This window comes from Artemia franciscana, chromosome 9 (genome assembly GCF_032884065.1).
Source record: "Artemia franciscana chromosome 9, ASM3288406v1, whole genome shotgun sequence".
NCBI classification, from domain to species: Eukaryota; Metazoa; Arthropoda; class Branchiopoda; order Anostraca; family Artemiidae; genus Artemia; species Artemia franciscana.
Genome location: NC_088871.1, coordinates 32,985,274 through 33,011,132, shown reverse-complemented (window position 1 = coordinate 33,011,132; position 25,859 = coordinate 32,985,274). Strand labels below are relative to the sequence as shown.

The following is a 25,859-nucleotide window of genomic DNA, read 5'->3' as shown; positions in this document are numbered from 1 at the left end:
GATACGTCCGGATTAAATGGACATATACTTGTTTTAACAAACCGTGCGATTGTGTTCTGAGGACTTATCTTTTGAAAAAATGGTACTTTCGACAGTTGTACATCTTTTTGCACAGATATTCTTTGGCCAGGATTTTGTTGAAGCCATAAGTCGTAAGACTCTGCTCGTTTCAAAGGACTATAAATTGACACGCCCAGTGGTTGGAGGTGATGTTAACAATGGAGTGGAATGTGGATCCTTCTTTCCTCGCAAAAATTAATGGTTTTATTTGAAACATGCCTTTCGTGATTGTCAAGCAGCAATAGGACAGGATTTTCTAAAGTTGCGTTGAGTTGCTTCTGAAAATGTTGGGGCCGTTTCGAAATATCCCTTCAGAGGCCTTAACACGAGGAAAGACACACACTGGAGGGATTGTCAGTCCGCTTACACTTACGAAACATAGCAAGGTGACATTCTCGCCTTTTTCAGGTGACACAGTTTGTTGAACCTGTTTTGTTCCTTTCTTGGCAACAACACATGGGGTTTGTACAACAGTAGAAAGTTCAGTTTCATCACAGTTTCAAATTCTAGTTGGTCCAAATTGATAATGAACATAAAATGAATTCAAGTTCTCAAAAAACTGCTTGACAACTGCAGAATTAAATCGAGCCGCTCTTGCTTGGCTAGTGTTTTCTGGCGTCCGTGTTGAAAACTCAGAGTTTCATTTCATAAAGTTTTTGAACTAGTCTTAGCCAGCCATCTCATCTTTATTCATATTTTCGAGAAATGCAACAGACAGCGTCAATGCCAAGCATAAGCCAACTTTCGGACAGCCTTTGGCGTCAGACCATGGTTTATTAAGCTACATTTCTGAAGGTAGGTGCTGAGTTCTTTCTCTTGTTTTTTTTCGTAAATGCTGTTTGCAGAGGATTTCTAATCGCCACTGAGACTGCTAGTTATTGTACACGGACTTTTTCAACTCCTTCACTTTCGATTCCATAAAGATGTTTCTTTGCGCGCTTTACAGCATCATATACTATTGTTTTTCTTAAGCTGATCTCTTCAGTAGCTTTGCCAAAGGTCAGTCTTTCCGCCAACACAGACTCCACAGCCTTTTTAAGTTTCTCCCCTTCAGGACATCCACGACCAGTTCTCAAATGCGTTCGGACCATCTAAAGAAAGGGGGTCTGGTACTCAATATAAAACAAAAGACTTTAAGTATCAAGACCTAATGAATAAAATTTTTCTTTGCTTTTCCGACAGATCCGGAAATTATGCCTGGAAATTGTAATTTCCTAATATTTTTCTTTTGCTTATTTTGAAAATATGAAATTTTAATAGATGCACCACATTTGCCTTCTAGAACTGCAAAAGATATGGAAAAATAGATTGTTGAATTTGACTGCACTTTTTGTAATTAAACTCCAAACATTAGCAATCTGTTGTGTCTCAAATTCAACTGCATCCTTCGAAAGAAAGGCTTTCTTAACCTATTTGGCATCGCATATAATTAGCTTATTTTGCTGATTATTCACAGTCTTCAAACAGGTAGTTTCCATTAGAAGTTCAAGTAGTGGTTTTCTCTAATCTCACAGAATGTATAGGATCCTATAAGTTTCAAGGCAACCAACTCAAACAATCGGATTTCATTTTCATGATTCTTGGTGCTTTAAGCACTTATTTCAGTTAATATTACAACAGTAAGTATGGAATGTTGTCATAAATGGTGAAAAAACAACCTAGTATCCAATGCTAACCTAAAAAGTAACCAATAGAACAAACAACATGCATAATTAAAAATCTTTGCTTTATTTGGTCAGTGAGGGGCGGATCCGGACGCTTGAAGCTCGTTCGGAATAATCTTTAGACGATCGTTCGGAATCGCCCCAGACAGACAAAATAAAATAGCGACTGTGGTTTAGCAGGTTAGCAAATTAACATAAGAATCACTCCATACAGAATACAAATAGAAGCCTACACACCTGCAAAAATAAAGAATTAAGGCCGTTTCAATTAAAAGAAATATATGTTACCAACCTGCTAAGTTCTAATTTTCAGCAAGAGCTAATAAACTTCAAATGTTGTTAAAAGTTGTCTGGCTTTTCAAACGGATTTGAAACTTATGCCTATTTTGCGCTACACGGAGGCCATCTATCATGAATTATTGTGGGTATGAAACGAATATAAAATGCCCAAAATTGAAGATTCGGTTTCGCCCCCCGTACGGTATGGCCCCCTCTCCCCTACATTTAAAACAACAAATATTTATAAGAACAAAATAATTACTTTCGGGTCGCCAATAGTTTCTGGTTCGTTCACTAGATTTGTCTGAGAGAGTGCATTAACAGGGTTCATAATCTTGGGTTGTAAGTTTTTCTTCTTTAATATTGCTTAAACGTAAGTTGATTTTCTAATGAAGGTGACACATTCCTTTTCTTTTTCCAATTGCAAAAGTAACGTTGTAGAATTTTAGTTACATACTTGATAGATCAAAAATACCCCGTTCATGAAAATTGAGTTGTTTCATTTTTATTCTTAGCCTATTGATTACTCTATAGCGTCAAGACCTTCAAGTCTTCGGGACAATTACCTTATGTCTAAGCTTTTTTGAATTCCCCTTCAACGCTGGTATTTTGTCTCGATCTCATACAAACACGTTGAAGGTAAAGTTCCTTATAAAACAATGGATCCTGTGACACGCTCAGAGGTTTCATCTCCTCCGAATGGACAATGTACTATGTAAACCTATCCTTGGAAATGATTGGCTGAACTTCTTGTCTGATGTAATCAAATTTATATCTAAATACATTCAGGAGACCCCATCCCCCTCAGAATGGATCACCACTGATTGTAGGTTTGCCAAAATCGCCTTTCCCTTTCTGTAATAATTTGGAGGATTGCAACTTGAAAATGCAGTGTTTGTTATCTCTCTGTGATTCAATCCTCTGAGTTCATTAGACTTTTAAATGGTCTGCATGTGCGTATTATCATATCAGTTTAACGTTGCTTGGAATCTGTCGCTTTTGTTTTCTACATTGTGTTTTGTATGGGCTGCTATATTTACTTACTGCCATCTATTCATATTGATTTAGCAATGAATTAACTTTGCTGAAGAATAAATTGACTTTCCCGTTTGTATGTTACTTTCTGAGGCCGGAAACTAAAAATAACGTGCCGTATTACTACGTATATTGCCAAAATCGAGCTATTGTTTATTATTGTTGGTTTATTACACTTGTCATGCTTGTTTTATTTAAATAGATGAGATATTTCCACGGAAAAGAACAATTCCTCTTCTTGAACAAATTTTGATTCGCCATGTTGATTTAGCTCTCTTTGGAAATAGATTATTCAATATTTGTATTTTACCCTTGGACCACTTCTGAAAATGGTGCAATGTGCATTTAGTTATTCACAGCTAGGCTCTTATAGGCCAATGATTGCTCTGTTTCTTAACTGTCATTTGTTCCTTTCAGGTGTAATGTTTGGGAGTCAGATGGCCACAGCATCATCAGCCAAGAGTCCTAAAGCAGCCGGCTCTGTTCCTATTCCAATTCAATCCTCGTCTACTGCCAATCAGTCTTCAGCAGCAGCTGCTAATAGTGGTCTTAAAATGAAATTTAAGCGAACTAAGCCTAGTCCAGGAACTCGTGGAACAGAAGGTAAATTAGAGATCGTAAAAAACGCTGATCAAAGTCATAGTGGCATATTACAACAGCAGGGTGTTGATAAGAATAGACTTCCGCCATTGAAAAAGCCAACAACTCCTGTTGTAACTCCTCAGACTAAAAAGGAAAAAGGAAAAGAATCGCCCGTGAAAACTGAAGGGCGGCCTCAATTCCCTGTAAATCCTCCTATAGTGAAAGTAGCGCCTACTGTTCAGCAGCCCTCAGTCAGGATGCCGAATTCAGTGAATACAACAAAACCTGTGGTGCCTGTGACTCCAACACCTAATTGTTCAGTTTTGGCGCCTGTTGAACAAAAAGTGGTGGCGGTTAGCCAGGAAGTTTTAAGTTTAAATGAGCTGGATGAGTCTCTGGTGAAAAAGCCGAAGCTCAAGAGGCTCCTCTCTGATCAGGTAATATATTCAACTGTCTTCGTTTTTTCTTCTTCGTATGACACCTTCTAGCTATTAAATATAGGTTGTTTAAAGACACAAGGGGGGGGGGGGGGTAAAACTCTGTTTTGTAAGGGAACTCAAAATTCAAATTGTACTTTGGTTACTGGTATTGCGAGAATTAGCAATCTCTGCTGTCGTTTTAGATACTTTACTCAAAATTTGGTATAAATGTAGATAGTGCAAAGCGTGGGAGAGCCTAAAAAAAGAGACAATTAGGTTTGACCAACTTGATTTTTGTATATTAATCGTTCTCCCTCGTTTTTCATAGAGGGTAGATGTCTTCCGAATTGGATTCAAGGGGATTCTTCTTGTTGTGTTAATAGCTGGTTTTGATAATCCAGGGAAACTGTATTTGCAGGGAAATCAACCGAAGTCACCAACTAATGAAAGTGCAAATAATCAATCTGAGGCCTCACCTTCTGTCCTGCTTCAGAAAACGGATATATGTGTAGGAACTAGTGTTGGAACAATGACAGAGCCAGAATGTTTAGGCCCATGTGAACCTGGGACGGCTGTGACCCTGGAGGGAATTGTTTGGCATGAGTCTGAAGGTGGTAAGTACTAACTGAAATTTCTTAGTCTGCAGTGAGAACAAGGATATGATCTTTTCTTTGAGGGACTGCAAAAATAGGGAAAAAACAAGATAAAAAAATATTGCTAATTCTCTACTATAAAGCTGTGATGTAGATAGGAGGGAGGGGCAAGGGGGTAAACTTGTCATGGAGGCAGCTATTTTCGAGGCTTCATTTAGATAAACGCGTCTTTTAATTCTCAGGGTACCTTTTAAGGAGAAGGGGTATAGACATTAGCCCCCAGCGCTGAAGAACGTACCTATTCTGCTGAGTATTGTTTGCTATAGTATAGTATTGTTTCACAAAGGGTGTTTAAATTTTAAGACAATTTCCACATTCAGGTATTTTGTGTATTTTATTCACCTACTTAAACAATAAAATTATAAACATTAAATGGCTTAATTTACTATTTTCTCGTATGTATTTTTGTCTTACTTCCGATTGTAGATTAATTTAGTTCCAAGACACTGTTTGCAGTTTTCGTCATATGTGAAAGTGGTTATGTGCACAAAACCTGTTATACATTAAACTATGCAACTAAAGAGAATTCAATTAAAACTTAGCTCTTTCTTTTTTATTAAAAATATGCATTATTTTGTTGTGGTTGACAAAGGTTGGCTTCAGTGCCCCAAGGAGGGAGGGAGATCCCCCCCCACAAGACCCTAATCTTTGCTTCTATTGCAATAAACAAAATCTATATTTGATCCAGCAGTTGGCGCTTAGATATATTCCTTAAACATAGACAAGCGACAGCTACACAGAAGAACATAGTCACAAAATAGTGATTTATCGCTAAGAATTGCTGCCCTCTTTTTATTGCGAAAATAGGTTCCACCTTTGTGATAAGAATAAAAAAAAAAACACTAAAAAAAAAACAAAGTGTAAAAAAATAACCACTAAAATAAAAGAAGAAGGTTTCAGTGCAAGAGATTTATTAATTTTAATGGTTTTTTTTTACGGTCTGTTTTTCTTTTTCCACTAAGGACGGTTGAGCGGTTGTCTTGACCAAAATATTTGTATTGTATTTTCTTTTCACTGGTGGGAAATATCCTCATTTCTTCTCTACGAGACTTCTTTTTTCTTCTTGGTATAATTTAACATTTGGTTATGCATGAAACTCCTGATAAATGACTTAATTGTCTTTGTCAATTGATCTAGAAATTTGAGTCTTGAGCATGGGGTGTTAGGAAAAGAGTATGTGTTAAGCATGCCCATGTTTTATAGTTGCATAAGAAGTCTGATTGCTCATTGGACTTTTTATCGTAATAAGTCTAGAGACTCAGATTTACCAATAATTATAATTACAGGACTCTTCTACTTAAGCACTTTATCTAACTTAGCACTTAAGCAAATATCTACTTTAAGCACTCTTTTACTCATTGTGGCTTCCCTGTTACCTCCAATTGACCAATTTGCCAAACTCAAAAGACTTTAATATATATCGTACTTTAAGCGGAAGAAGCTAGCCTTTGGTTTTGATTCTAAACGATAAACACCAAAACATATTTTCATTAACTTTATTTTATCAAAAGTTTAATTTAAATACGTTATTAGTGAAGGAGGGGGGGGGACTGGAGTTTGCCTTGCCAATTTTCATAACTGACAAGCTTTGTTTGTGATGCACAATTTTTTTGAAGCTATGTCTTCTGAAATTGAGAAATTTGTTTATTCAGGCCATTATTTTTCCTCCTCAAATAACTAATTAGTATTCCTATCCGAAACACCTGTAAAAAAAGCTGTATTTCAACTTGCATTGATTAGAAAAGAGAACATTTCCAGTTATTGTTTTTTTTTATTTTGGGGTTGCTGAATGAATAAAACAGTTGTGATCTGACAATGAAGTCACATGATAGTTTTACAAATTATCAGTCTGTCACATTTTTTGACACTTTTAATGCAAAAACCACTGATATTTGAGGCTTTTTGTTGTTGACTGACCCCTGGAGCTTTTATTATCAACGAAAACCAGGCCGGGCCCGGAAAACAGAGTTTAAAAATTTTAGTGCCAATGTCATTCTATAGGCTGGTGCCAAAATCAAATAAAAATTTGATTAATTGACACAATAAGTCACATTTAAACTGAAACAAAAGTGTCACAATCTGTAAAGCCCTTGGCCTTTTTATCGGCCTGTGAGAACTTCTGCAGTGTATTAATGCAATAATAAAATGTGAAAATAGATCAATCAGGGTTTCCGTTTTTGAGTATTTAGTGCCAAAACACTATTTTTTTTTTTACCTATTTATAAGGCTATTCAGAAAAATTAAATCTTACTGCCCGAAATGCTAAAAGGTTCTGGCTATCAAGTTTTACATAATTTGTCATTAGTTGGTTTGACTAAATTCATGCTGAAATTCCCATGGTCAATTTTCTGTGGTGTGTAAAAATATTAGATAATTTTTCTACTTGGAAATTAATACATCAAAATCTAATTATTTATTTACTTTTTAACTTCCTTCTTGATTTGTTTCACTGACCGTCTATTTGAGCTACTCGGGACAACTATCTAGTTAGTTTAGGGAAATTAAATCAAAACTTGTGCTGATTAAATTCCTGTAAACATAAATGGGGGGAGGGTCCCTCTGCTGATATTAATACAAAAGGGTCTCTCCATTCCTCTCGAGAGTTATATAAGATTGATAAACCACTGGTGTAATTCCAACACCTTCCTCTCCCATGGAAAACTCTAGGATTGTTCCCGAGGTCAGTGTGTACCTATGCTATCTACCAAGGGCAATATTTACCTATGCTTTTTACTCTGTTTGCAGACGATGATGCGCACAGACTTGCCCTTTAGGCCAGGGTTGCCAACTTGCACACTTTTCGTGTGAAATAAACTTTTTTACCGTTGCACCACTCTTTCACTCCACGGACTGGATTTCCACTTTTTGCCCATTATTTGCTCTTTGTACTCTTTTTGCACTATTTCCTGATGTGATGATAGAAGAAGTATTAGCGAAATAAAGAACTACAAATTAAATTATTTAAGTGCAAAAGATAGAACAGGTAGGCGGTATGATCTCTATTATGTTTACTTGGGCTATCCCCCAGGATTCTTTCTGGTATTTTCAACCACCTACGAAGAAGCAGATCAAAGTATAAATAACAAGTGAAAACGTGGTGGAGTCAACATACAATTTTATAGAAAGAAATTAAAAGCTGTTGGGCACAGTGATTCTTCTTGGAAATGTAAAAGTGAGTGTGCAACATGCAGTAAGGCGATGGAGAAGCAACAACCAAAACAAACCTCTTCAAACTCTACTCTCAAACTGATTAAATTCTGCAGATTTTAGACCTATGTAACATTTTAAAGCGCGCATGACCCATCTCTGCTTGTGATAGCCATTTTTTCGAAATAAAAATCTTGTCTTGCCAGCCAACGGTCCAAGAATTGCTTTGGATGGGACTCATACTATCAAAATGACGTAAAAGGGTACATTAGGAAAATATGGGGTAGCCTAAAGTTGTAGTTTAGACACTTCTTGCTATCTTGTTGTTGAACACATTCTGCGTTGTTGAATATTTTTGCAAGCTATTGATTTTTTTTTTATAGTAGAAAATTTAAATTTGCACTTATGTGTTGTTGGGATAAAGAACCCAGAAAGACCGTTTTCTCTGATTCACATGATCTAAAATACCCCTTTCGCAGTTGTTCTCATTCGTATTTGTTCATATTCATTATAGTGCTCAAACTTAATGTACTCAAAGCAAAGCAGTACATTCGCCAATCAAGCAGCTATCTAGTTCCGTGAACCTCCCAGAAAACTACTCATTTCATATAAAAATTGGACATAAATATACAAGAAAAGAAAAGAAAAGAAAATCCAGTAGAGGAAGAAGAAGAAATATTTTGTGTGACTAAGAATATTTTCACCATTTTTTTCACTACTAGGGTATGGTACTTGACTTGACTACAGTGAAGTCAGCTATAGTTCACGACTAGTTACTTAGATCTCTTATATTCCTTTCAAAACGTTTGAATAAAATGGAGACAAAACTTTATGTAAACATTTGATGAAGTCAACTATAGTTCAGGTAAAATCCAAGGAATCAAAATAAACATCTGTAAATTTCAAGCAGAGTATTACCTTTTAAGCTTAAAAAAAAAAGAAAGAATTTCATTATCTAACCCATTATTTAGAGGTTGATGTAAGTAGGGAGTCCTCCTAACTCTATTTTAAATACATTTGAAAAATTAAAAGGTAGTATTAATATAAAGTAATATTGATAAAAGGATTATTAATTGTAGGATAATTGATAATTATTTGTAAATGGCGTAAGAGTGGTCAGAACAGTGAAAAGGCTTGTGTGCGCGCCGGCAGCTGCGCACAAATTCTTGACTTGCACTCTTTTTTTTTGCCTTGATTAGCAGTCTTTTTTGCCTTGATTTGCACTCTTTTTTACTTGGTAGTTGGCAATCCTGCTTTAGGCAGGGTTGCTACTCGAACAAAATTAAGGGTAGTAATCAGAACCGTCAAAAAGTACTATCAAGTAGATCATTTCGCCTCCTGTTTAGATAGGCTTTTCTTATAAAGATCCGTTTTGGTTACTAAACGAATTACAATTATCTAAGTCTTCAAAACATTAGGCAACTTATCCAGTTGAAAGTAGCTATCTTCTAAATTCTTATTGAAAAAAAAAGGTTTGTTTCTTGTTCAGAGGGTCAGGAAAAATGTGCAGGGCCCTACATCTTTGGTTGCATAGTTTTTATTTCTAAATTACGGTATCCATTCGGTTCACCCTACATCAAAGGTCTTTCAATTATTTACATAAATGTAAATATAATAGTTAAAAAAAAGATAAGCCATGATAGGCAGTTACTGGAGTGACTTAGCCTTCCAGTTGTTTGAGCTCCAAATCAGCTCTGCGGGAACATTCCTAGTTTCTGGACTAGGAATTTTGTGGTTCACCTGCATACTATCGAAAATCGTTTCTGGTAGTTGAAAGAGGCATCCGAGTTAACTTTAATTTCAAAAACTGACGTTCGACCAAAATGTAGCTACAAGGCAAAGACATACTACCCTTCATGAATGTGGATTGGCCAGTAAACCCGGGATCTCCAACACCATTCTTGAAGATAGCCTCTGAGTTCAAGAACTGACATTGTTCCTTTACCGAGCTCTTTCTTCAACATTGGTAGCTGCCCCCAGTCTCTGTTTAGGATTTCAATATTCATCTCACTTAAAGTCAAACATTCAGTCCCTTATTATGCAGAAAAGAGGGATTTTTAGAAGGAACAGAACCAGATTAAGCAACTTATGGCGATTACCAGTCAAACATCCAAAGTAATGAGTCTTGACTGCTTACTCTCTGCTGTATTTTAGGCCTGTCTAAGTTTGTGACTGTCTTTCTAACAAATTAGAAAGAGCTTAAACTTGTCCTCAAAATCTGTTTTTGTTTCCATTGCTGTGAAGTTTTCTGGTTTGAGAAATCCAATTCAAAGATTAAAAAAGTGTCCAAAAGTACTCCTTTGCTTTTTTCCCTCGCCAGTTCGGTAGGCTTGTCGTACTTTTACTTCTGTGCTTTTGGATTTGAGGTTCAGAACGTTCACAATAGGCATAACACTATTGAGCAATAGGTAGCAGAGCTTAATTCTGGGATCAGTCATAGCTGATAAAAAGTTTCAAAGTCGTTTGATCATGACCTTCCTGTCGCAGGCTTGGCGAAAAAGATTTTCTGGGCAATCCATTGTTCGGCCAGCTTCTGGAAGATGATCTGACACTCCAACCAGTGAGTAGTGCACGGGTGTAGAATTGCATGCCAAACTACTTCACGAAATTGCTGAAACTCCTTGGATTCGCGGATACATTTTGCGCTTTTTATAACATATGTGTAAATGTCATTACGAAAACAGGAGATGGATTGAAGCCATGTTTGATTTTATCCTTTGGGTGATTACTGATCCAGCTTGTATTCGTTTAGTACTAACTTAATCCAAGAATATGTTAGTGCAGATAACTTCGCTTGACCAGGAGTTGCTTAGTAGTTGACACTCACACTACAAGCTGTGTTATTAAGTTTATTTGTTTGAAAATATGCCTATTTAGTCATATCACGCTTAGAAAAACATTCTAATTCTGTGCCATGTGTGAGATCGTCTTCTACATGGCTCTCAAAATTCCTAATAATGGGCGAAAATCGGGAAGCTAGATGACGAGATAAAATAATTTTGATTTTATTTACAAAATTTACTGAAAAGTGCCTTTTTGGACGGAAAATATTGCTTTCTCAGAAAGTATTCTAAAAACACTTCTTTGATATAGAAGTACTAAAAAAAGCACTTTTAAACCACCCATGGCAATCCTACTTTAGAGGGGCTTGAACAATTTTTTTTTCAGGGGAGGGGCCAATGCACCAAAAAGTCTTTTTTTTATTGCAGTTCTCAATTTTTCTGTGGATTTTCAATGTTCAGCTAATACGACAAATCATAGGCAGTGCAATAGCTCTGCCTAAGTAAAGAGCGATACGGCTTCAATGTGTTTTTTTTCAGGCCACTTTGTAAGGAAGGAGTTGTCGCAGAAACGTCGTAGAGTACTCACTCGTTTTGAGATCAAAAGTTCCAGTGCCCTTTTTAAAAATTCAAAAATGACTGAAGGGCAACCATCCCCCCTCCTACGCCTTTCTAAGTTATCCTCTCTCCAAAGACATCTGACCAAAATTTTAAGATACCTATTTTGTTCAAAATAGGGGAAAGGTTTAATGAATATTTCTCCATCAATGACATGACTCCCCACACCCTCTGGGACAAGGATCTCAAATTGTGCAGATTGCCCATTTCGTATATAAAGGTTTTTATGATTAGGAAGAAGGGCTTTTTTTTATCATGGTTCTCCAAAAACGCCAAGGATCATAAGGTGAAACTTTCAGGGAATGTTGAGAGGATCTTGAATTAAATCCAAAGACCCTCTGTTCCTCCAGGTTTCACAAGGGTCGATTTGCATATCTTAGGAACAGCTAACGGTATTAAGTTGACATTTTCAAGGAATATTGAGGAGGATATTGAACTGAATAAAAAGAAAAGCTACGTACCTCGTGTTTGTCAGAATTGCTTAGGCCTATATGCAATATCTCAGGAATAGATAAAGGTTTAAGTTGAAACTGATTGTTCAAGCTAATTAAATAAAAGTTCACTATTTACATGTAGACTGTTAAAAGGGTGTATGTTGAATATTCAGGAACAGCTAAGGGCACGAAGGTGAAACTTTCAGAGAATGTTGAGGTGGGCGTTGAACTAATTCAAAAGAAACGGTTTTCACCCGGGTTGTCAAAATTACGTATCTGCAGAATCTTAGGAACAGCTAAGGCTATGAAGTTGAAATTTCCAGGGAATGTTGAGGAAATAAATCCAAATTCACTGTATAGGAAGTATCTCAGGAAAAGCTAAGGACATTAAGGTGAAATATACAGAGAACGTTGAGAGGGGTGTCGAACTAAATTAAAGATTTTGTGTGCATCAGGGTTGTCAAAAGTGCGTTTCTGAAATATCTCAGTAGTGTGTAAGGGTATCAAGTTGAAATTTTCAATAAATGTCGAAGAGAATACTGGACTAATCAAAAGATATTATGTGCATCCAGGTTGTCAAAACGGTACATATGCAGTGTCTCAGGAATGCCCAAGGGTAGTAACTTGAAACTTTCAAGGCATGGGGGAGGGGTGTTTAAATAAATCAAAAGATGCTATATGCATGCAGACTATCAAAAGGGTGTTACCAATCCAAAGACACTGCACATCTAGGTTTCAACAGAATATTTTTTCAATTTCTAAGAAATTGCTAAGGCCCTGAAGTTAAAACTTTTTTGGTATGTTGAGGGGATGTTAAACTAAATCCAAAATATACTATGTGGACCCAGGTTGTCAAAAAGGGCGTATCTGTAGTATCTCATGCACGGCTAAGGGTATAAATTAACAGCTTAAAGTACCCATCCGAAATTTACTATTGAGTATTGGACGGGGAGATCAACTAGATTTAAAATTTTGAGTTGTAAGGACCAAGGGGAGCTTGACAAAGACAATTGTTCGACAAAAAGGGTTTTATACAAATTCTTGGTAGGAAATCTTCTTATCTTCATGTTAATCTGCTGAAAACTTCTGGACCCGAAGTTACTTCAATTAAATTTTCAGAACCAAGTGTTCAATGCAACCTTGGTTGACCTTTGTTTATATTTAGTTTTTAGATAACAAGTCAAAATTATTTTTAATAGATGAGTTCAAAATGAATTTATTTAAACGAACAAGCAGTAAAAACGAAAATGATTCAGTAAGATACTATATAGTGAAATTGTCAATCAATATTTGTCTATCTCCAAAGTTGTAACATGATGGGAGTCTTTCTGGCTTCAGCTCTATAGAAGACCAAAAATTAAGCAGATTTTCAATCTATTTATTTGAATAATATTCTCCTTAGAAACCCATCCAAAGCTCTACACTACAAATATTATGAAATGTGTTACAAAATTTTGTTGAAAATATAAGAGCGGTATGAAGCCAAAGGCGAGCAGAAATATAGTAAATTAATAATTCGAAGTTAAGACGAACAGGAATTTCCCCAAACAGGAGAAAGGTCAATGAACCCTAAGCTTCCAATGACCAGGGTGTCATTTGCGCTTTACTGAAAAGAAAATATATTCTAATTTTTTCTTTCTTTTATAGATTAAATAAATACAAAATTGCCAAGACTCCCAGGAATGAATGTCTATATATATTCAACAGTCATTCTACCGTCTTTAAATTTTTTTTTTATCTTCGTTAATATGATGATATTCTCCTTTTTTGTTGACTTTATGACCATTAAAAACACACTACTCCAATAAAAACTTTTTTCAGTAAGGCACAAATAACGCCCCGGGCTTTAGAAGACTTAGTTAGCGTCAAGTTTATGGTAATTTTTATTTGTTTTAAGTTTGACTCATAACAATGTCTGTTCTTTTTTTTATGTCTCAGTTGTTTCACTAATAGTGATTTCTGTTCGTGTTAAATATGAATTGTTATTTTAATTTATTGTTACATGTCTTTGGTTTTATTGCAGCTCTTTACTTTTCTTTGGAAAACTTCTTTTTGAAAATTTTTGTTTAATTAATGTACTACAAAGGCTGTTTTAAGTAGACTTAATTTTGTATGACTTGTAAAGGGTATCCTATTTATCGGAAAAAACAAAACAAAACTGTGATATACCATCGCGGCCATATCCAGAATTTTGGTCAGGAGGGGGGGGGGGTATTTTATCTAGGGTTGGGGGAGGAGTTTACAGAAAAAACTTAAAACACGAATCAAAACTGCGTGTTTATGCACTTTCATTACGTTTTTATGAGCCGGACAAACATTTGGGGTGAGGGTAGGTTCTTACCCCCCTAACTCCTCCCCTGGATGCCGCCTTATATACCCTTATATATTACGAATTATTATAGTGTGTCTCTTTTAGGTGTGCTTGTTGTTAATGTCACCTGGCGAGGAAAGACGTATGTTGGTACATTAATGGATTGTACAAGGCATCAATGGGCCCCACCAAGGTAATTGATATATGTGATCTAAAATAAAACGTTGATTTTGTTCTCTGATAATCCTTTGGAAGTTTTCTTCTGTTGTAAGTTAATTCTTTGATCTCATGAAATCGCGGAATTTCCCTTCGGAGGAATTAAAATATATATATATATATATATATATATATATATATATATATATATATATATATATATATATATATATATATATATATATATATATATATACATATATATATACATATCTATATATATAAAATAAGTTGTCTGTCTGTCTGTGGATGTGTGGATGGATGTGTCAGGTGACGTCACCTGAAAAAACTGGATCAGGTGACGTCAAAACTGAAAAAACTAAAAAAGGCAAAAACTACAAAAAAAACTAAAAACTAATAAAAAAAATAAAAAAGCTAAAAAACTAAAAAAACTATAAAGGTAAAAACCAATAAAAAACTAAAAAAAAAACTGAAAAAACTAAAAAAAGGCAAAAACTACAAAAAAAAACTAAAAACTAATAAAAAAAGTAAAAAAGCTAAAAACTAAAAAAACTAAAAAAACTAAAAAAAGGTAAAAAACTAAAAAAAATAAAAAATAAAAAAAAACTAAAAAAAAGGAAAAAACTGAAAAATAAGCTAAAATAAAGGTAAAAACCAATAAAAAACTAAAAAAAAAAGGAAAAAACTAATAAATGACGACACTCAAAGAGAAAGCGACCAGGACAAAAGGAATGTTCGATTAGCAATCAACAAAGCACCGGGACACAGGGAGTATAAATGACGACCAGGACATAAGTAAAAAAAAAAAAACTATCTATATATATAAAAATAAGTTGTCTGTGGATCTGTGGATCGTGGATCAGGTGACGTCACCTGAAAAAACTGGATCAGGTGACGTCAAAACTGAAAAAACTAAAAAAAGGCAAAAACTACAAAAAAAACTAAAAACTAATAAAAAAAATAAAAAAGCTAAAAAACTAAAAAAACTAAAAAAACTAAAAAAAGGTAAAAAACTAAAAAAACTAAAAACTAAAAAAAAACTAAAAAAGGTAAAAACTAAAAGAACTAAAAAAGAAAAAAATAAATGACGACACTCAAAGAGAAAGCGACCAGGACAAAAGGAATGTTCGATTAGCAATCAACAAAGCACCGGGACACAGGGAGTATAAATGACGACCAGGACACAAGTAAAAAAAAAAAATTACCGGGACACAGGGAATATAAATAACGACCGGGACACAGGGACACAACTACAACGGGGACACCGGGGGAAACAGGGGGATATAAATGACGACCGGGACAAAAAAACTAAAAAGAAATAAAAACTAAAAACTAATAAAAAAAACTAAAAAATCTAAAAATCTAAATAAGCTAAAAAAGAAAAAAAAAGGAAAAAAATAAAGGAGAAAAACAAAACTAAAAAACGAATGTATATACAGACCGGGACACCGGGATACAAATGATGACCGGGACCCGGGACACAGGGAATATAAATGACGACCGGGACACAGGGACACAACTACAACGGGGACACCGGGGGAAACAGGGGGATGTAAATGACGACCGGGACACCGGGACAGGGAATGGTCGATTAGCAATCACCATCAACAAAGCTCAAGGGCAATCATTAGAATCATGAGGTATAGATCTGAATACAGATTGTTTTCCCATGGACCATTATATGTTGCATGTTCAAGAGTCGGTAAACCTGACAATCTATTTATATGCAAAGACAATGGGACAGCAAAGAATGTTGTATATTCGCAAGTTTTACGTAGTTAAAACCATATATATATATATATATCTATATTCACAGGTGGGACATAGGGACACAACTACAATGGCGCGTAACTATTATGGCGCGTAACGACTTACGCGCGCGGGGGGGCTTGGGGGGGGCGCGAAGCGCCCCCACCAACTAGGTGTTGGGGTGGCGCGAAGCGCCACCCCAACAGCTAGTATATATATATATATATATATATATATATATATATATATATATATATATATATATATATATATATATATATATATATATATATATATATATATATATATATATATATATATATATATATATATTACTGGAAGGGGAGGAGTTTTCGCAGGACTATACACCAAGACTTGACTCAATTCATTCCTCTCTATAACGCTTATGAAACTGGTCATGGAGATTTTGTGCAATAACAAAGGTGCTTTCAAGACTTAAGTTTGTTTGGTTCCTTGTGTGCTGTTAGTTATTTTAGTAAAGAGAAAACATCCTTTTCATCGTTTTTCTTAATTCTGTGTTTTCTTAACAACAGACATGTTTTTTCTGGGGACCAGTTTGTTGGGCCAACAGCTCAATCTTTCTGAAGGCAAGCTCTTGTATTCCTTTAAAATAGAAAAACCGTTCGTAATTAATAATATCTAACGAAAGAATGCAGTCTTTATAACTATTTCTTATGTCTTGTAAGCAGTTTTTATAGTTGAAAACTGCACATTCCCAATGTACTACTAGTCTTTTACCTACTTCAAGCGGAGGGCTCCATAGATCTGTTGAACTTTGACTTTAAACCTTGAACTATCAGGAGTGTTACTTTAGATCTGCCTCTGATGCCAGAGGCACCCAGGGCATCTACAAATCTGTGCCAATCTAGCCTGAGGTGGACAGCCCTAAAAAGTTGAAATAAATAGTTGAAATCTGCACATTCCCAATGTACTACTAGTCTTTTACCTACTTAAAGGAGAAGGCTCCATAGATCTGTTGAACTTTGACTTTAAACCTTGAACTATCAGGAGTGTTACTTTAGATCTGCCTCTGATGCCAGAGGCACCCAGGGCATCTACAAATCTCTGCCAATCTAGCCTGAGGTGGACAGCCCTAAAAATATTTTTCCATTCTAGTCGAAGTTGAGCATTAACGCGAAAGAGGTCACTGTCATGTGCACACCTTAATCTGTTTTTTACCTGTTTAGGAAATATTTTCTGCCCAAATGTATAAATTTTGCTTCCTGCTCAATTGGTTCATTGAGCTTCAGGAGTCAGAAAAACTAGTCGCCAAAATTGTTTAGTCAGTTTGGCCAGCTTCTCATCCAAAAGGTTATCAAAAAACTTAACATAGTTTTTCATATGTTTTGAGATGAAGGCCTTTATCTCATCTGCTGTTATTTGGTCTTACCCTGGAGATTTTCCATTTTTCAGTGTCTTTGCAGTGGTTTTAATCTCCATCTCGTTTGACGACTCATCACTGATGTCGAGAGAGAATAGTGACGTTGGGTGTTGGGAGGATTGTCTACTGTTGGTCTATTGAGATATTTTTCGAAATAACATCCAAATGTCATTTTTAGCCTTTGGCTCTGTTATTGAATACATTATGATGTTTTGGGTATCCTAACTGGGCCACCTTGGTAGCGTTTTTTTCTTTCTTTCAGCTATATCATTTGTGATCTGGTATAGGGCTTTGGTGCCTGGTAGCTTCTTGCTTGAGTTTTGCCTTTCTGTTCAGTGCTCATCTCAGCTACTTTTCTTAACTGCTTTAAGAGAATGCATTTGCATTTAACCTTGCATTTTTTAAGAATCAAATGCCTTATATAGGACCCTTAGAAGAGCTTATTTTGTGCATTTTCTGTCTTCTATGAGGATTCTTATATCTAATTTTATAGCCAATGATCTTTTGGGGTTCATTTTCCTCACCAAGACTTTCTGAAGCTAATAGAGGAAAACAAGATTGTGCATCTTCCAACAAATATTCTTGACTTTTTTTTTTTTTTTTTTTTTTTTTTTTTTTTTTTTTTTTTTTTTTTTTTTTTTTTTTTTTTTGTACTTTAGAGTGAGTTTCAAAACGATTCGAAATTCCTACGATAAAGTCTCATACTTTGTTGTTTGGCTTAGCAATTGGTCTAAATCAATATTTCGATGGATCTTAACATTGCTCTTCAATTTAACAAAAAATTGTGCAGTCATTAAGGACGAGTCTCATCCAACATCCGCATCTCTATGTAATCGTACCTCCTTGGACTTGAGTGTCACCTGTGGCCGACTAGGCAATGGTCTATTAGACTTTTTAGTGACCTCATCAGGGGAAGTCCAGGACTGTTCATCAATATCAAGTTGGCTGTATTGACTTCATCCAATAATTAAGTCATTTGCGCCTGCGAAATCAGTAAGCAGTTCATAGTTGTCGCTTTAATCACGAAGACAGTGATGTCTCAATGTCTGGTGGCTGTAATCTTGACCAATACTGATCTTAGGATTGATATCCCTAATGAAACGTGCCATGGCGTCTCTAGGTATATCAGTGGCTACTTCTTGTAATGCTGAAAAGAAGTCGTATTTTGCCTCATTGCTTGCATCAGTGTCTGGAGCATAACAAGCTAGAACAGAGAGTTTGGCTTGTGCTCCAGTAAAACTAGCAGCAATGATCTTTGACGAGATTATTGCAAGTTGAGCGGGGACTTAATTATTTATTTGTTGTTTTTTTTTGTTTTTTTTTTTTTCAATGCAGCTAAATATAATATCGTATCCATTGGGTAGTTGATTTTAGTCGCTCCCCATCAGAAAGACTGTTCCAAATCAGTGCAGCTGCATGACTGTACTGAACAAAGCTAGTTTCCAATTGCTCTTTCGGGGATCTTAATTCTTTCAGTTAATCAGAGCGAGCTTTACCTCTACCATTTTTTTTTGTTCTTTATGAGCAATAAACAGTTAACAGTTTAATTTTTGAATATTTTTTTTCTCTTTAGATTGTGTGGAAAATGCATCCTGCTTTCTTTTTTCCCATCTGTAATTTTTTTTCCCATCTTTTTTTTTATCTGTAATTTTGTCAATGTTTATCAAACTATGAACTGAAAGTAGTCAGGGGGTATTTGGGTATTGGTGTTGCCGGAAGCACACTTTGTAATTTTTAGAAAATTGTAGTTTTTCATATGCAGCTTTAAGATCTGATCAATGATGCAGTCATAAAATATAAGGAGATATGCCTAAAAATGATCCCTGAAACAGGCACGTGTCACTGAAACGATCACTGAATCACTGAAAGAGACATATGGGGTAGAGGGTATTGGGCTGATGAACTCTCCCCTTTCTTCTTGAAATTAGGAAGTTTTCAGCCTAATGCTTAATACATCCCATGTTTATTGCCTATGTCCAAATTCCTTCACCTTTCCTCCAGTCCCCCAATATAAATCCCTATGCACATGCTTGCACCAAAAGACACAGGTCATTCTTTTTAATCAGAAATATTTAATTGGTCAAATCCATTGCAAACGGACTTCTTCATTGTATCAGTATTAATCAGCTTTACACATGAAATTTGTCTGTAATTTTGTTGTTTTATTCAGGACTAACATAAGAATGTTAAAAAGACAAAATAGAGGTCTACTCCCCCTGAAGAGTTTAGTGTTCTTTTTTTGTGTGTGAGTTTAAGAAGGCGACACCCTTGATATCTGTTCTCCGTTTTATACCCAAATTTTCGCTACTCGATTTTTTTTAATTTTATTTTTTACAATTTAAAATTTACAATTTTTTTTTCTTGAAGGTTTTGTGAATCTCCTCAAGAAGATCTCGACACAAGAGGGAAGCCAAGACCCAAGCGACTTCGTGGTAATGGTCTCTCAACTCCACAGGAACAAGCAAACTCATCTTTATACGCTAAGCTACGAACAACTGTGAAAGGGCGTGTTACCAGGACTGCTACTAATTCTGGAAGTCCTTTAAAAAGTGAACAGAATGGAACAAAAAGAAAGGGTACTAAGGACATTGAAGCAAACAATAATGCTAACAAGAGAAGTAGAAGTAATTCTCGGGGTCCTGACACAACCAGTCCTAGTGTGACAACAGAGACTGCGCCACCTGTGTGTACTTCTCCTCTACTACTTGAGTGTCCTGTTCCTAATTGTTCCAAAAAATATAAACATGCAAATGGGCTTAAGTTTCATCAGGATCATGCCCATAATGGAGATGAGGTGGAACAGGCCAAGTGTGATAGTGAAGTTGAAAGTGTACTGGACAGTGCTAGTCGGAGGTCAACTCCAGTTATATCAGACAGGAAGGATATTGAAGTTCCTGCTGAATCGTCAGAAAGTGAGAAACCCTTAGAGATGAATGTTGAAATTGGTGCTGATTCTAAGACTATAATACCACAATTACCTATTTTAGCAGCTGTGTTGGAGGAAAATAAAAGTTCTCGTGCTGCTTCAGGTAAGACTTCTCAAGAGTCGTCAAGAAGTGTTTTAATAATAAGAGCATCTATTTGTTTTTCTTTTCTGGAAAATTTTTGGATGGAGTAAAATGTGAATAGTCTGCATGGAATCTGATTTGAAATATATAAAAAGAATATTAGAAATAAAAGAAACAGCTAGAGCTGCTTTCTATATTATTTAGTATGCCTAATTGATTTTAAATTAAGCATCTAATTTGAAAGCCTTTGTTTTTCTTGAAACTTTGACCGAACCTCTTAAATATGTATCTCATAAAAAAATGAAATAGCATAATTTTATGGTTGTCAGGACAGAAATTGTAAAGAAGTTCCTTGATAAACTGTTTATTACTAAACTATTCAATTACTTTTAAACCAAATTATTCAACTAATATTAAACTAGTTTAAGTAACTGATATTTAAATAAAACTATTTAACTAACGAAGCTATTCTACTCAAAAAGGGACTCTTACTGAAAATCGAGCAAATTGGTTTAGTAAAACTAACGCACTGCAAAGTAGTTGAAGAATTGCTGGAATGATTTTTAGTGTAAACAGATAGAGGAAATTGACGCATTCTAAGCCAATATCTTAAAACATATTTTAATGTTGGACTAGACTTTTATTTAAGAAACAAGAATTACCTTATTTTCATCAAAAGAATCTGAAATGATTGTATGGTGCTCAGGATCAGACTTAAAGCTTTGTCGCGTCTAGGCCCAAGCGTCTCTTTATGCTCCGTTTTTGCGAGATTTTCGGGTAAATTCCAAAAAATTCGTTAAAATCATTTTTCTGTGCATAGGTAGGTTGGCGGCATAATGCACCTGGCACTTCGACGATAAGTCACATCAGTCCAGTTTTAGTTAAGAAAAAGATCACTCAGTGATAATTTATTGCACCCCTTGGTATTTTGTGTTCTTAGGCCCGGGCCTAGTGAGCCCATTGGTAAATCAAGGCCTGATGGTGCTATAAGAAAGGCAATCCTTTTAGTAAGGAAAAAAAGAAGACGAAACTCTTGTTTGTTTTTTATGGCTTAGATTTTCTGATGGTATAATGAATACTATACACTAACCATTGCACATAAGGGTAGATGATTCCCCTTTTCTTCTTCAAAACTGGTCCAAAGGACTCTGTCCCTCAGGCCAAAAAATAAAACCACTGAATAGTAAGAATTTAACTATAATGAAAAAAAGGAAGATAGGTCTTGCTTAAAAATGTCCTGAATAACAAACAAAGTACAATTCTGAATTAAATGTATATGAATTAGTATGACTAATTATAAATTTTTCTTCTAAAATAAAGTTAGTTTAAAGTTTTTATATTTAAAAAATTACAGAAATAGGCTTTAAACTAAACTATTAAGTTAAATGTGTGTATCACTATTCTGAAACAATAATGATTAGCTAATAATCAAGGTAGCTCTACCATCACAATTTATATTTGCCTACATTATTCATGTTCTAGTATTTCAGGCATCCTACATCACACACATGGCTGAATCGCGGCTCTTTGAAAGAATGAATGTGACCCTAAAAAAGAAACGAAGAAATTAATTGAAATTGATAGAAATAGAATTTATTTTCATTAAAATAAAGAGAAATAAATATAATGAAAATTTTTATGCTATTCGTATCTGACTGCATAAAAATTAAATCTAAATAACAATGGCAAAAAAATTGCAAAGAAATGTATTTATTAGAAATTAGGACTACAATTTAAATACCACGTTTAAGAAACGGTGCTTGCAGATTGCTCTCCGTGTTTGGGAGAACATATTGTTGGGTTACTTTTTTAAATCTCATAAAAATAAGGCACCATTCACAACTCACAAAAGCATTTGACAGAACTGACTTATGTCAAGCTACTGAACTTCAAAACTGAGTTCAGAAAATTCATGGCCAAGTAGCAAACAGACATGCCCTCTACCAGCTAACAAAAGCTGTCATGTAGCAAAATTTAAATGTATATATGTATGTTTAAAGATGTGCTAAAAAAAAAAATGTAAATTCTATAACAACTGACGTTTTTGATATTTTATTTCTATGTAGGATTTTTCAACGAGATTTGAATGCGGCCCCACCTGCAGAGAAGCTTAGGCTCTCTTCTGTAACATATCATCAATTATTTCAGAATTTTTATTAAATTATTTCAAAGTTTTTGAGACATTTATATTCCAATTAAATTCAGTGTTTCTTAATGTAGGTAATTTTTAATCAACATGTATTTTTTTTTTAGGAATATTAATTCATGTTAAATTCAATCCACATCATTTGAATATCTGCTGAAAGAGGGGTGATGGCCTCTAGAAATATTTGAAATTGATAAAGATAGATTTTGTCTTTTAATTAAATAAGAAAAACAAGTTTTTTCAACTAAAAGTAAGGAGCAACATTAAAACTTAAAACGAACAGAAATTATTACGTATATGAAGGAATTACTCATCCAAAACATCTCACTCTTTACGCTAAAGTTTCTATTACTTTAAAAAAAAAGTGTCTTATTGTTCTAATTAATGAACATAGTGTTTCAGGAGTCGTTCTTAAACAATTGGGACAGAATTCAAACTTTAGCGTAAAGAGCGAGGTGTTTTGGAGGAGTAACCCCCTTCATATACGTAATAATTTCAGTTCGTTTTAAGTTTTAACTTTTCTCCTAACTTTCAGTTGGAAAAAACTTGTTTTTTTTTTAATTTGATTTCTAATTTTTTTAAAATAATTCCAGGATATCTGGCTACTCCTCCACGAAAAACCAAGCCTCCCCAGGGATTTATTGTTTAGAAAATTCAATCCTGGTGAAAATATACCTAAGACAATTACTCTTAACAACTCCATGCGTAAAATTGAGTCGGCTATGAGAAAGCCATAAGGAGAATTTTGTATAATAATTTTGGCAAATTCCCGCTTGTATAATTTCCCCTGAAAAATTTACCCCCTTGGAACTTACCTCCCCATGGAAAATTATCCCCGTGGAAAATCCCATGGAATTTCGTATAGGAATTTAGGCAAATTCCACTGAAAAAATTTCAATGTGTAAAATTTCCACTGAAAAATTCTCTCTTGGAACATCCCTCCCCACAAAAAACTATCCCCGTGAAAAATTCCGCTAGCAGTCCCCCCCCCCCCATCCTAAAAACGCATGCACCCAGTAATAAATACTGTATGTAAACAATGGGCAAATTTTGTAACTTCAGGACCTTTCCCCAGGGGCTGTGGGGGGGGGGTATGGTATCCCCAAAGGCATAGTTAATCCGCCTTTCAAGTATGCTCAACAAGATGGCTATCTCAAAACTTTGATCTGACGATTTGGAGAAAAAAAGGTGTAGGAGAGGGCCCTGTTGCCTTCTAAGTTTTGGTCACTTAAAAAAGGGCACTAGAACTTCAAATTTTCGTTTGAATGAGCCCTCTCACGATATTCTAGGACCACAAGATCGATACAATCAGCCCTGGAAAAAAACAAATAAACACACATCTATTAACCTCCTTCTGGCGAAAAAAAAAAAAAAATTTCACATTTATTCAGATAGACGCTTGAAACTTCTACAGTAGGGCTCTCTGATACACTGACTCTCATGTTGAGATTTTTATTAAGATTCTTTGCCATTTAGGGATGTTTGTTCCTTTTTTCAAAAATCAGGCAAGTTTTCTCAGGCTAGTAACCTTTGATGGGTAAGATTAAACCTAATGAAACTTATTTATTTGAAATCAGCATCAAACTCCAATTCATTTGATATATCTATTGGTATCAAATTCTGTTTTCTAGAGTTTTGGTTACTATTGAGATGGGTCGAAGATATTCTCAAATAATATTATAAAATTTAATAACTGTTGCATGTAGGCTTGTGTTATTTCCTATTCATCTCTTGATTTTTCTCTTTCGCCCCTTTGTTTGCTTTTCTGTTGGCTTATTCTTGCTTAAATTAACACCTTAAATTCATTTTCGTTTTCAGGTTCTCCTGTATCTAAAGTTCCTGCTGATCCCTTAGCCTCTGGGTCAAGTCCAGCTGTGCTATCAACTACTGTAGTACCTGCAATGCCTGTATTAGTGGGGGTGCAGGAACAGGATACATTACAAGAGGAAGAAAATGAACTTCTGGAAAATAAACAAGTTCCAGAAAAACCACCAGAAGTTTTGGGCCCTTCTGAACCTCCTGTATTGGCTACTAGCGCCCAACAACCCCCTCTTTCTGAGGATGGCACTAGAGAAGATGTGAAAAGTCCTGCCTATTCTGACATATCAGATCCTAATGATCAAGCACCAAGTATAGATCCAGAATTTATGGAAACTGTAAATAAATTTGAAGAGCCTACTGAACCAATTCGAAATTTTGGAATGTATTCTGTGTTCAATCACCAAACGCCTTTCTTGGTGGAAAATTCTAAGCCTGAACCAAGTGCTCCTAAACCTGATTCTTGGGTGCAAGAAAGAAAGGCAGAACTTGTCAAAGAAATCCCGAAAGAGGATTCTTTTGTGAGTGTGACAAACGCACAATATTTTCAACCTTTATTCATTCCACCAGAGTTCCCACCTAGAGGGATTGGACAACAAAATAATGAGTCTGGTCAATATGCTACAGACAAAAGACCACAAATACCTTCTGGTGATCTAAAGTTACAAAGTGAAGTTAGCAGAGACTTGAGTTTAAAAGATGTTGGAATTCCATTATCATTAGGGCCGCCACTGCCAAATCCTCTCACACATGTACAGAATATGGTAAAACGTAAGTACTTTTTTCTATAAGGGGGGTAGGGGGGGGGGGGTAACTCTTTCGTAAGATTAAGCATAGAGTCTTTCAAGAAGGATTTAAGAAATTATTGCCTAGAATATCCTTTGGGCTTTTCAGACCTAATCATTGGGAAAATTCTTGGATATTGCCCAATATTTTGACTATTTAGCTGTAATTGAAATAGTGTTGTATTTCTGTATTTATTACTGGTTAGTAGTCTTCTTAGAATGGATGTTGGCCTTTTTATGATTTTCATCAAAATAGGCTTTTGGTGATTTCTTCAACTTATCTATCAAAGCAAGTTCATGTACACATGAATCATGTAGACAGTAATAGATTTATTGAACAAATTTTTATTAATTAATTGTTCTAAGTAATTAAGCGTACTAATTTATACGAAAAAAAGGCACGTATGTAGTATTTTATATGAGAGGGTGAAAAGCATCGAAAAGTAGGCAAATTATGTGGAAAATTCAAGAAATCTCGATATTCTGGCAATAAACTCTGAAGAAACCTCATACTGTTTATAGCTCTCTAATGTGTTTCATAAATTTATATTGATTTGTATCTATTCAATTAGCTTTAAGTTCCTGACAGCCAATTAAGTTTTGGAATTTTATTATTATTATTACTTAGTTTGTAAGCCTAAACTTTGGGAATGGTAAATTACTGATAGTCAAGTGTTGCATCTGAAACGTTTCCAATACAACTTTATTAAGTGATGTTACTACCTAGATTCAACCTAGTTGTTACCTGTACTATGAAAAGACTGTAAGCATTCTTGGAATCGGAAATTATAT

General features: G+C 35.1%; 1 protein-coding gene across 1 annotated transcript in view; it reads left to right on the top strand.

Annotated features, from left to right (window-relative positions):
- Nucleotides 1-25,859, top strand: part of LOC136031295 (uncharacterized) — a gene marked incomplete in the record, with an annotated part of 55,118 nt that overhangs the window by 15,800 nt on the left and 13,459 nt on the right. The window contains 5 exon segments of the mRNA XM_065710743.1: nucleotides 3,456-4,057; nucleotides 4,458-4,653; nucleotides 14,088-14,175; nucleotides 19,678-20,339; nucleotides 24,283-25,053. Coding sequence (XP_065566815.1) covers nucleotides 3,456-4,057; nucleotides 4,458-4,653; nucleotides 14,088-14,175; nucleotides 19,678-20,339; nucleotides 24,283-25,053 — 2,319 coding nt within the window.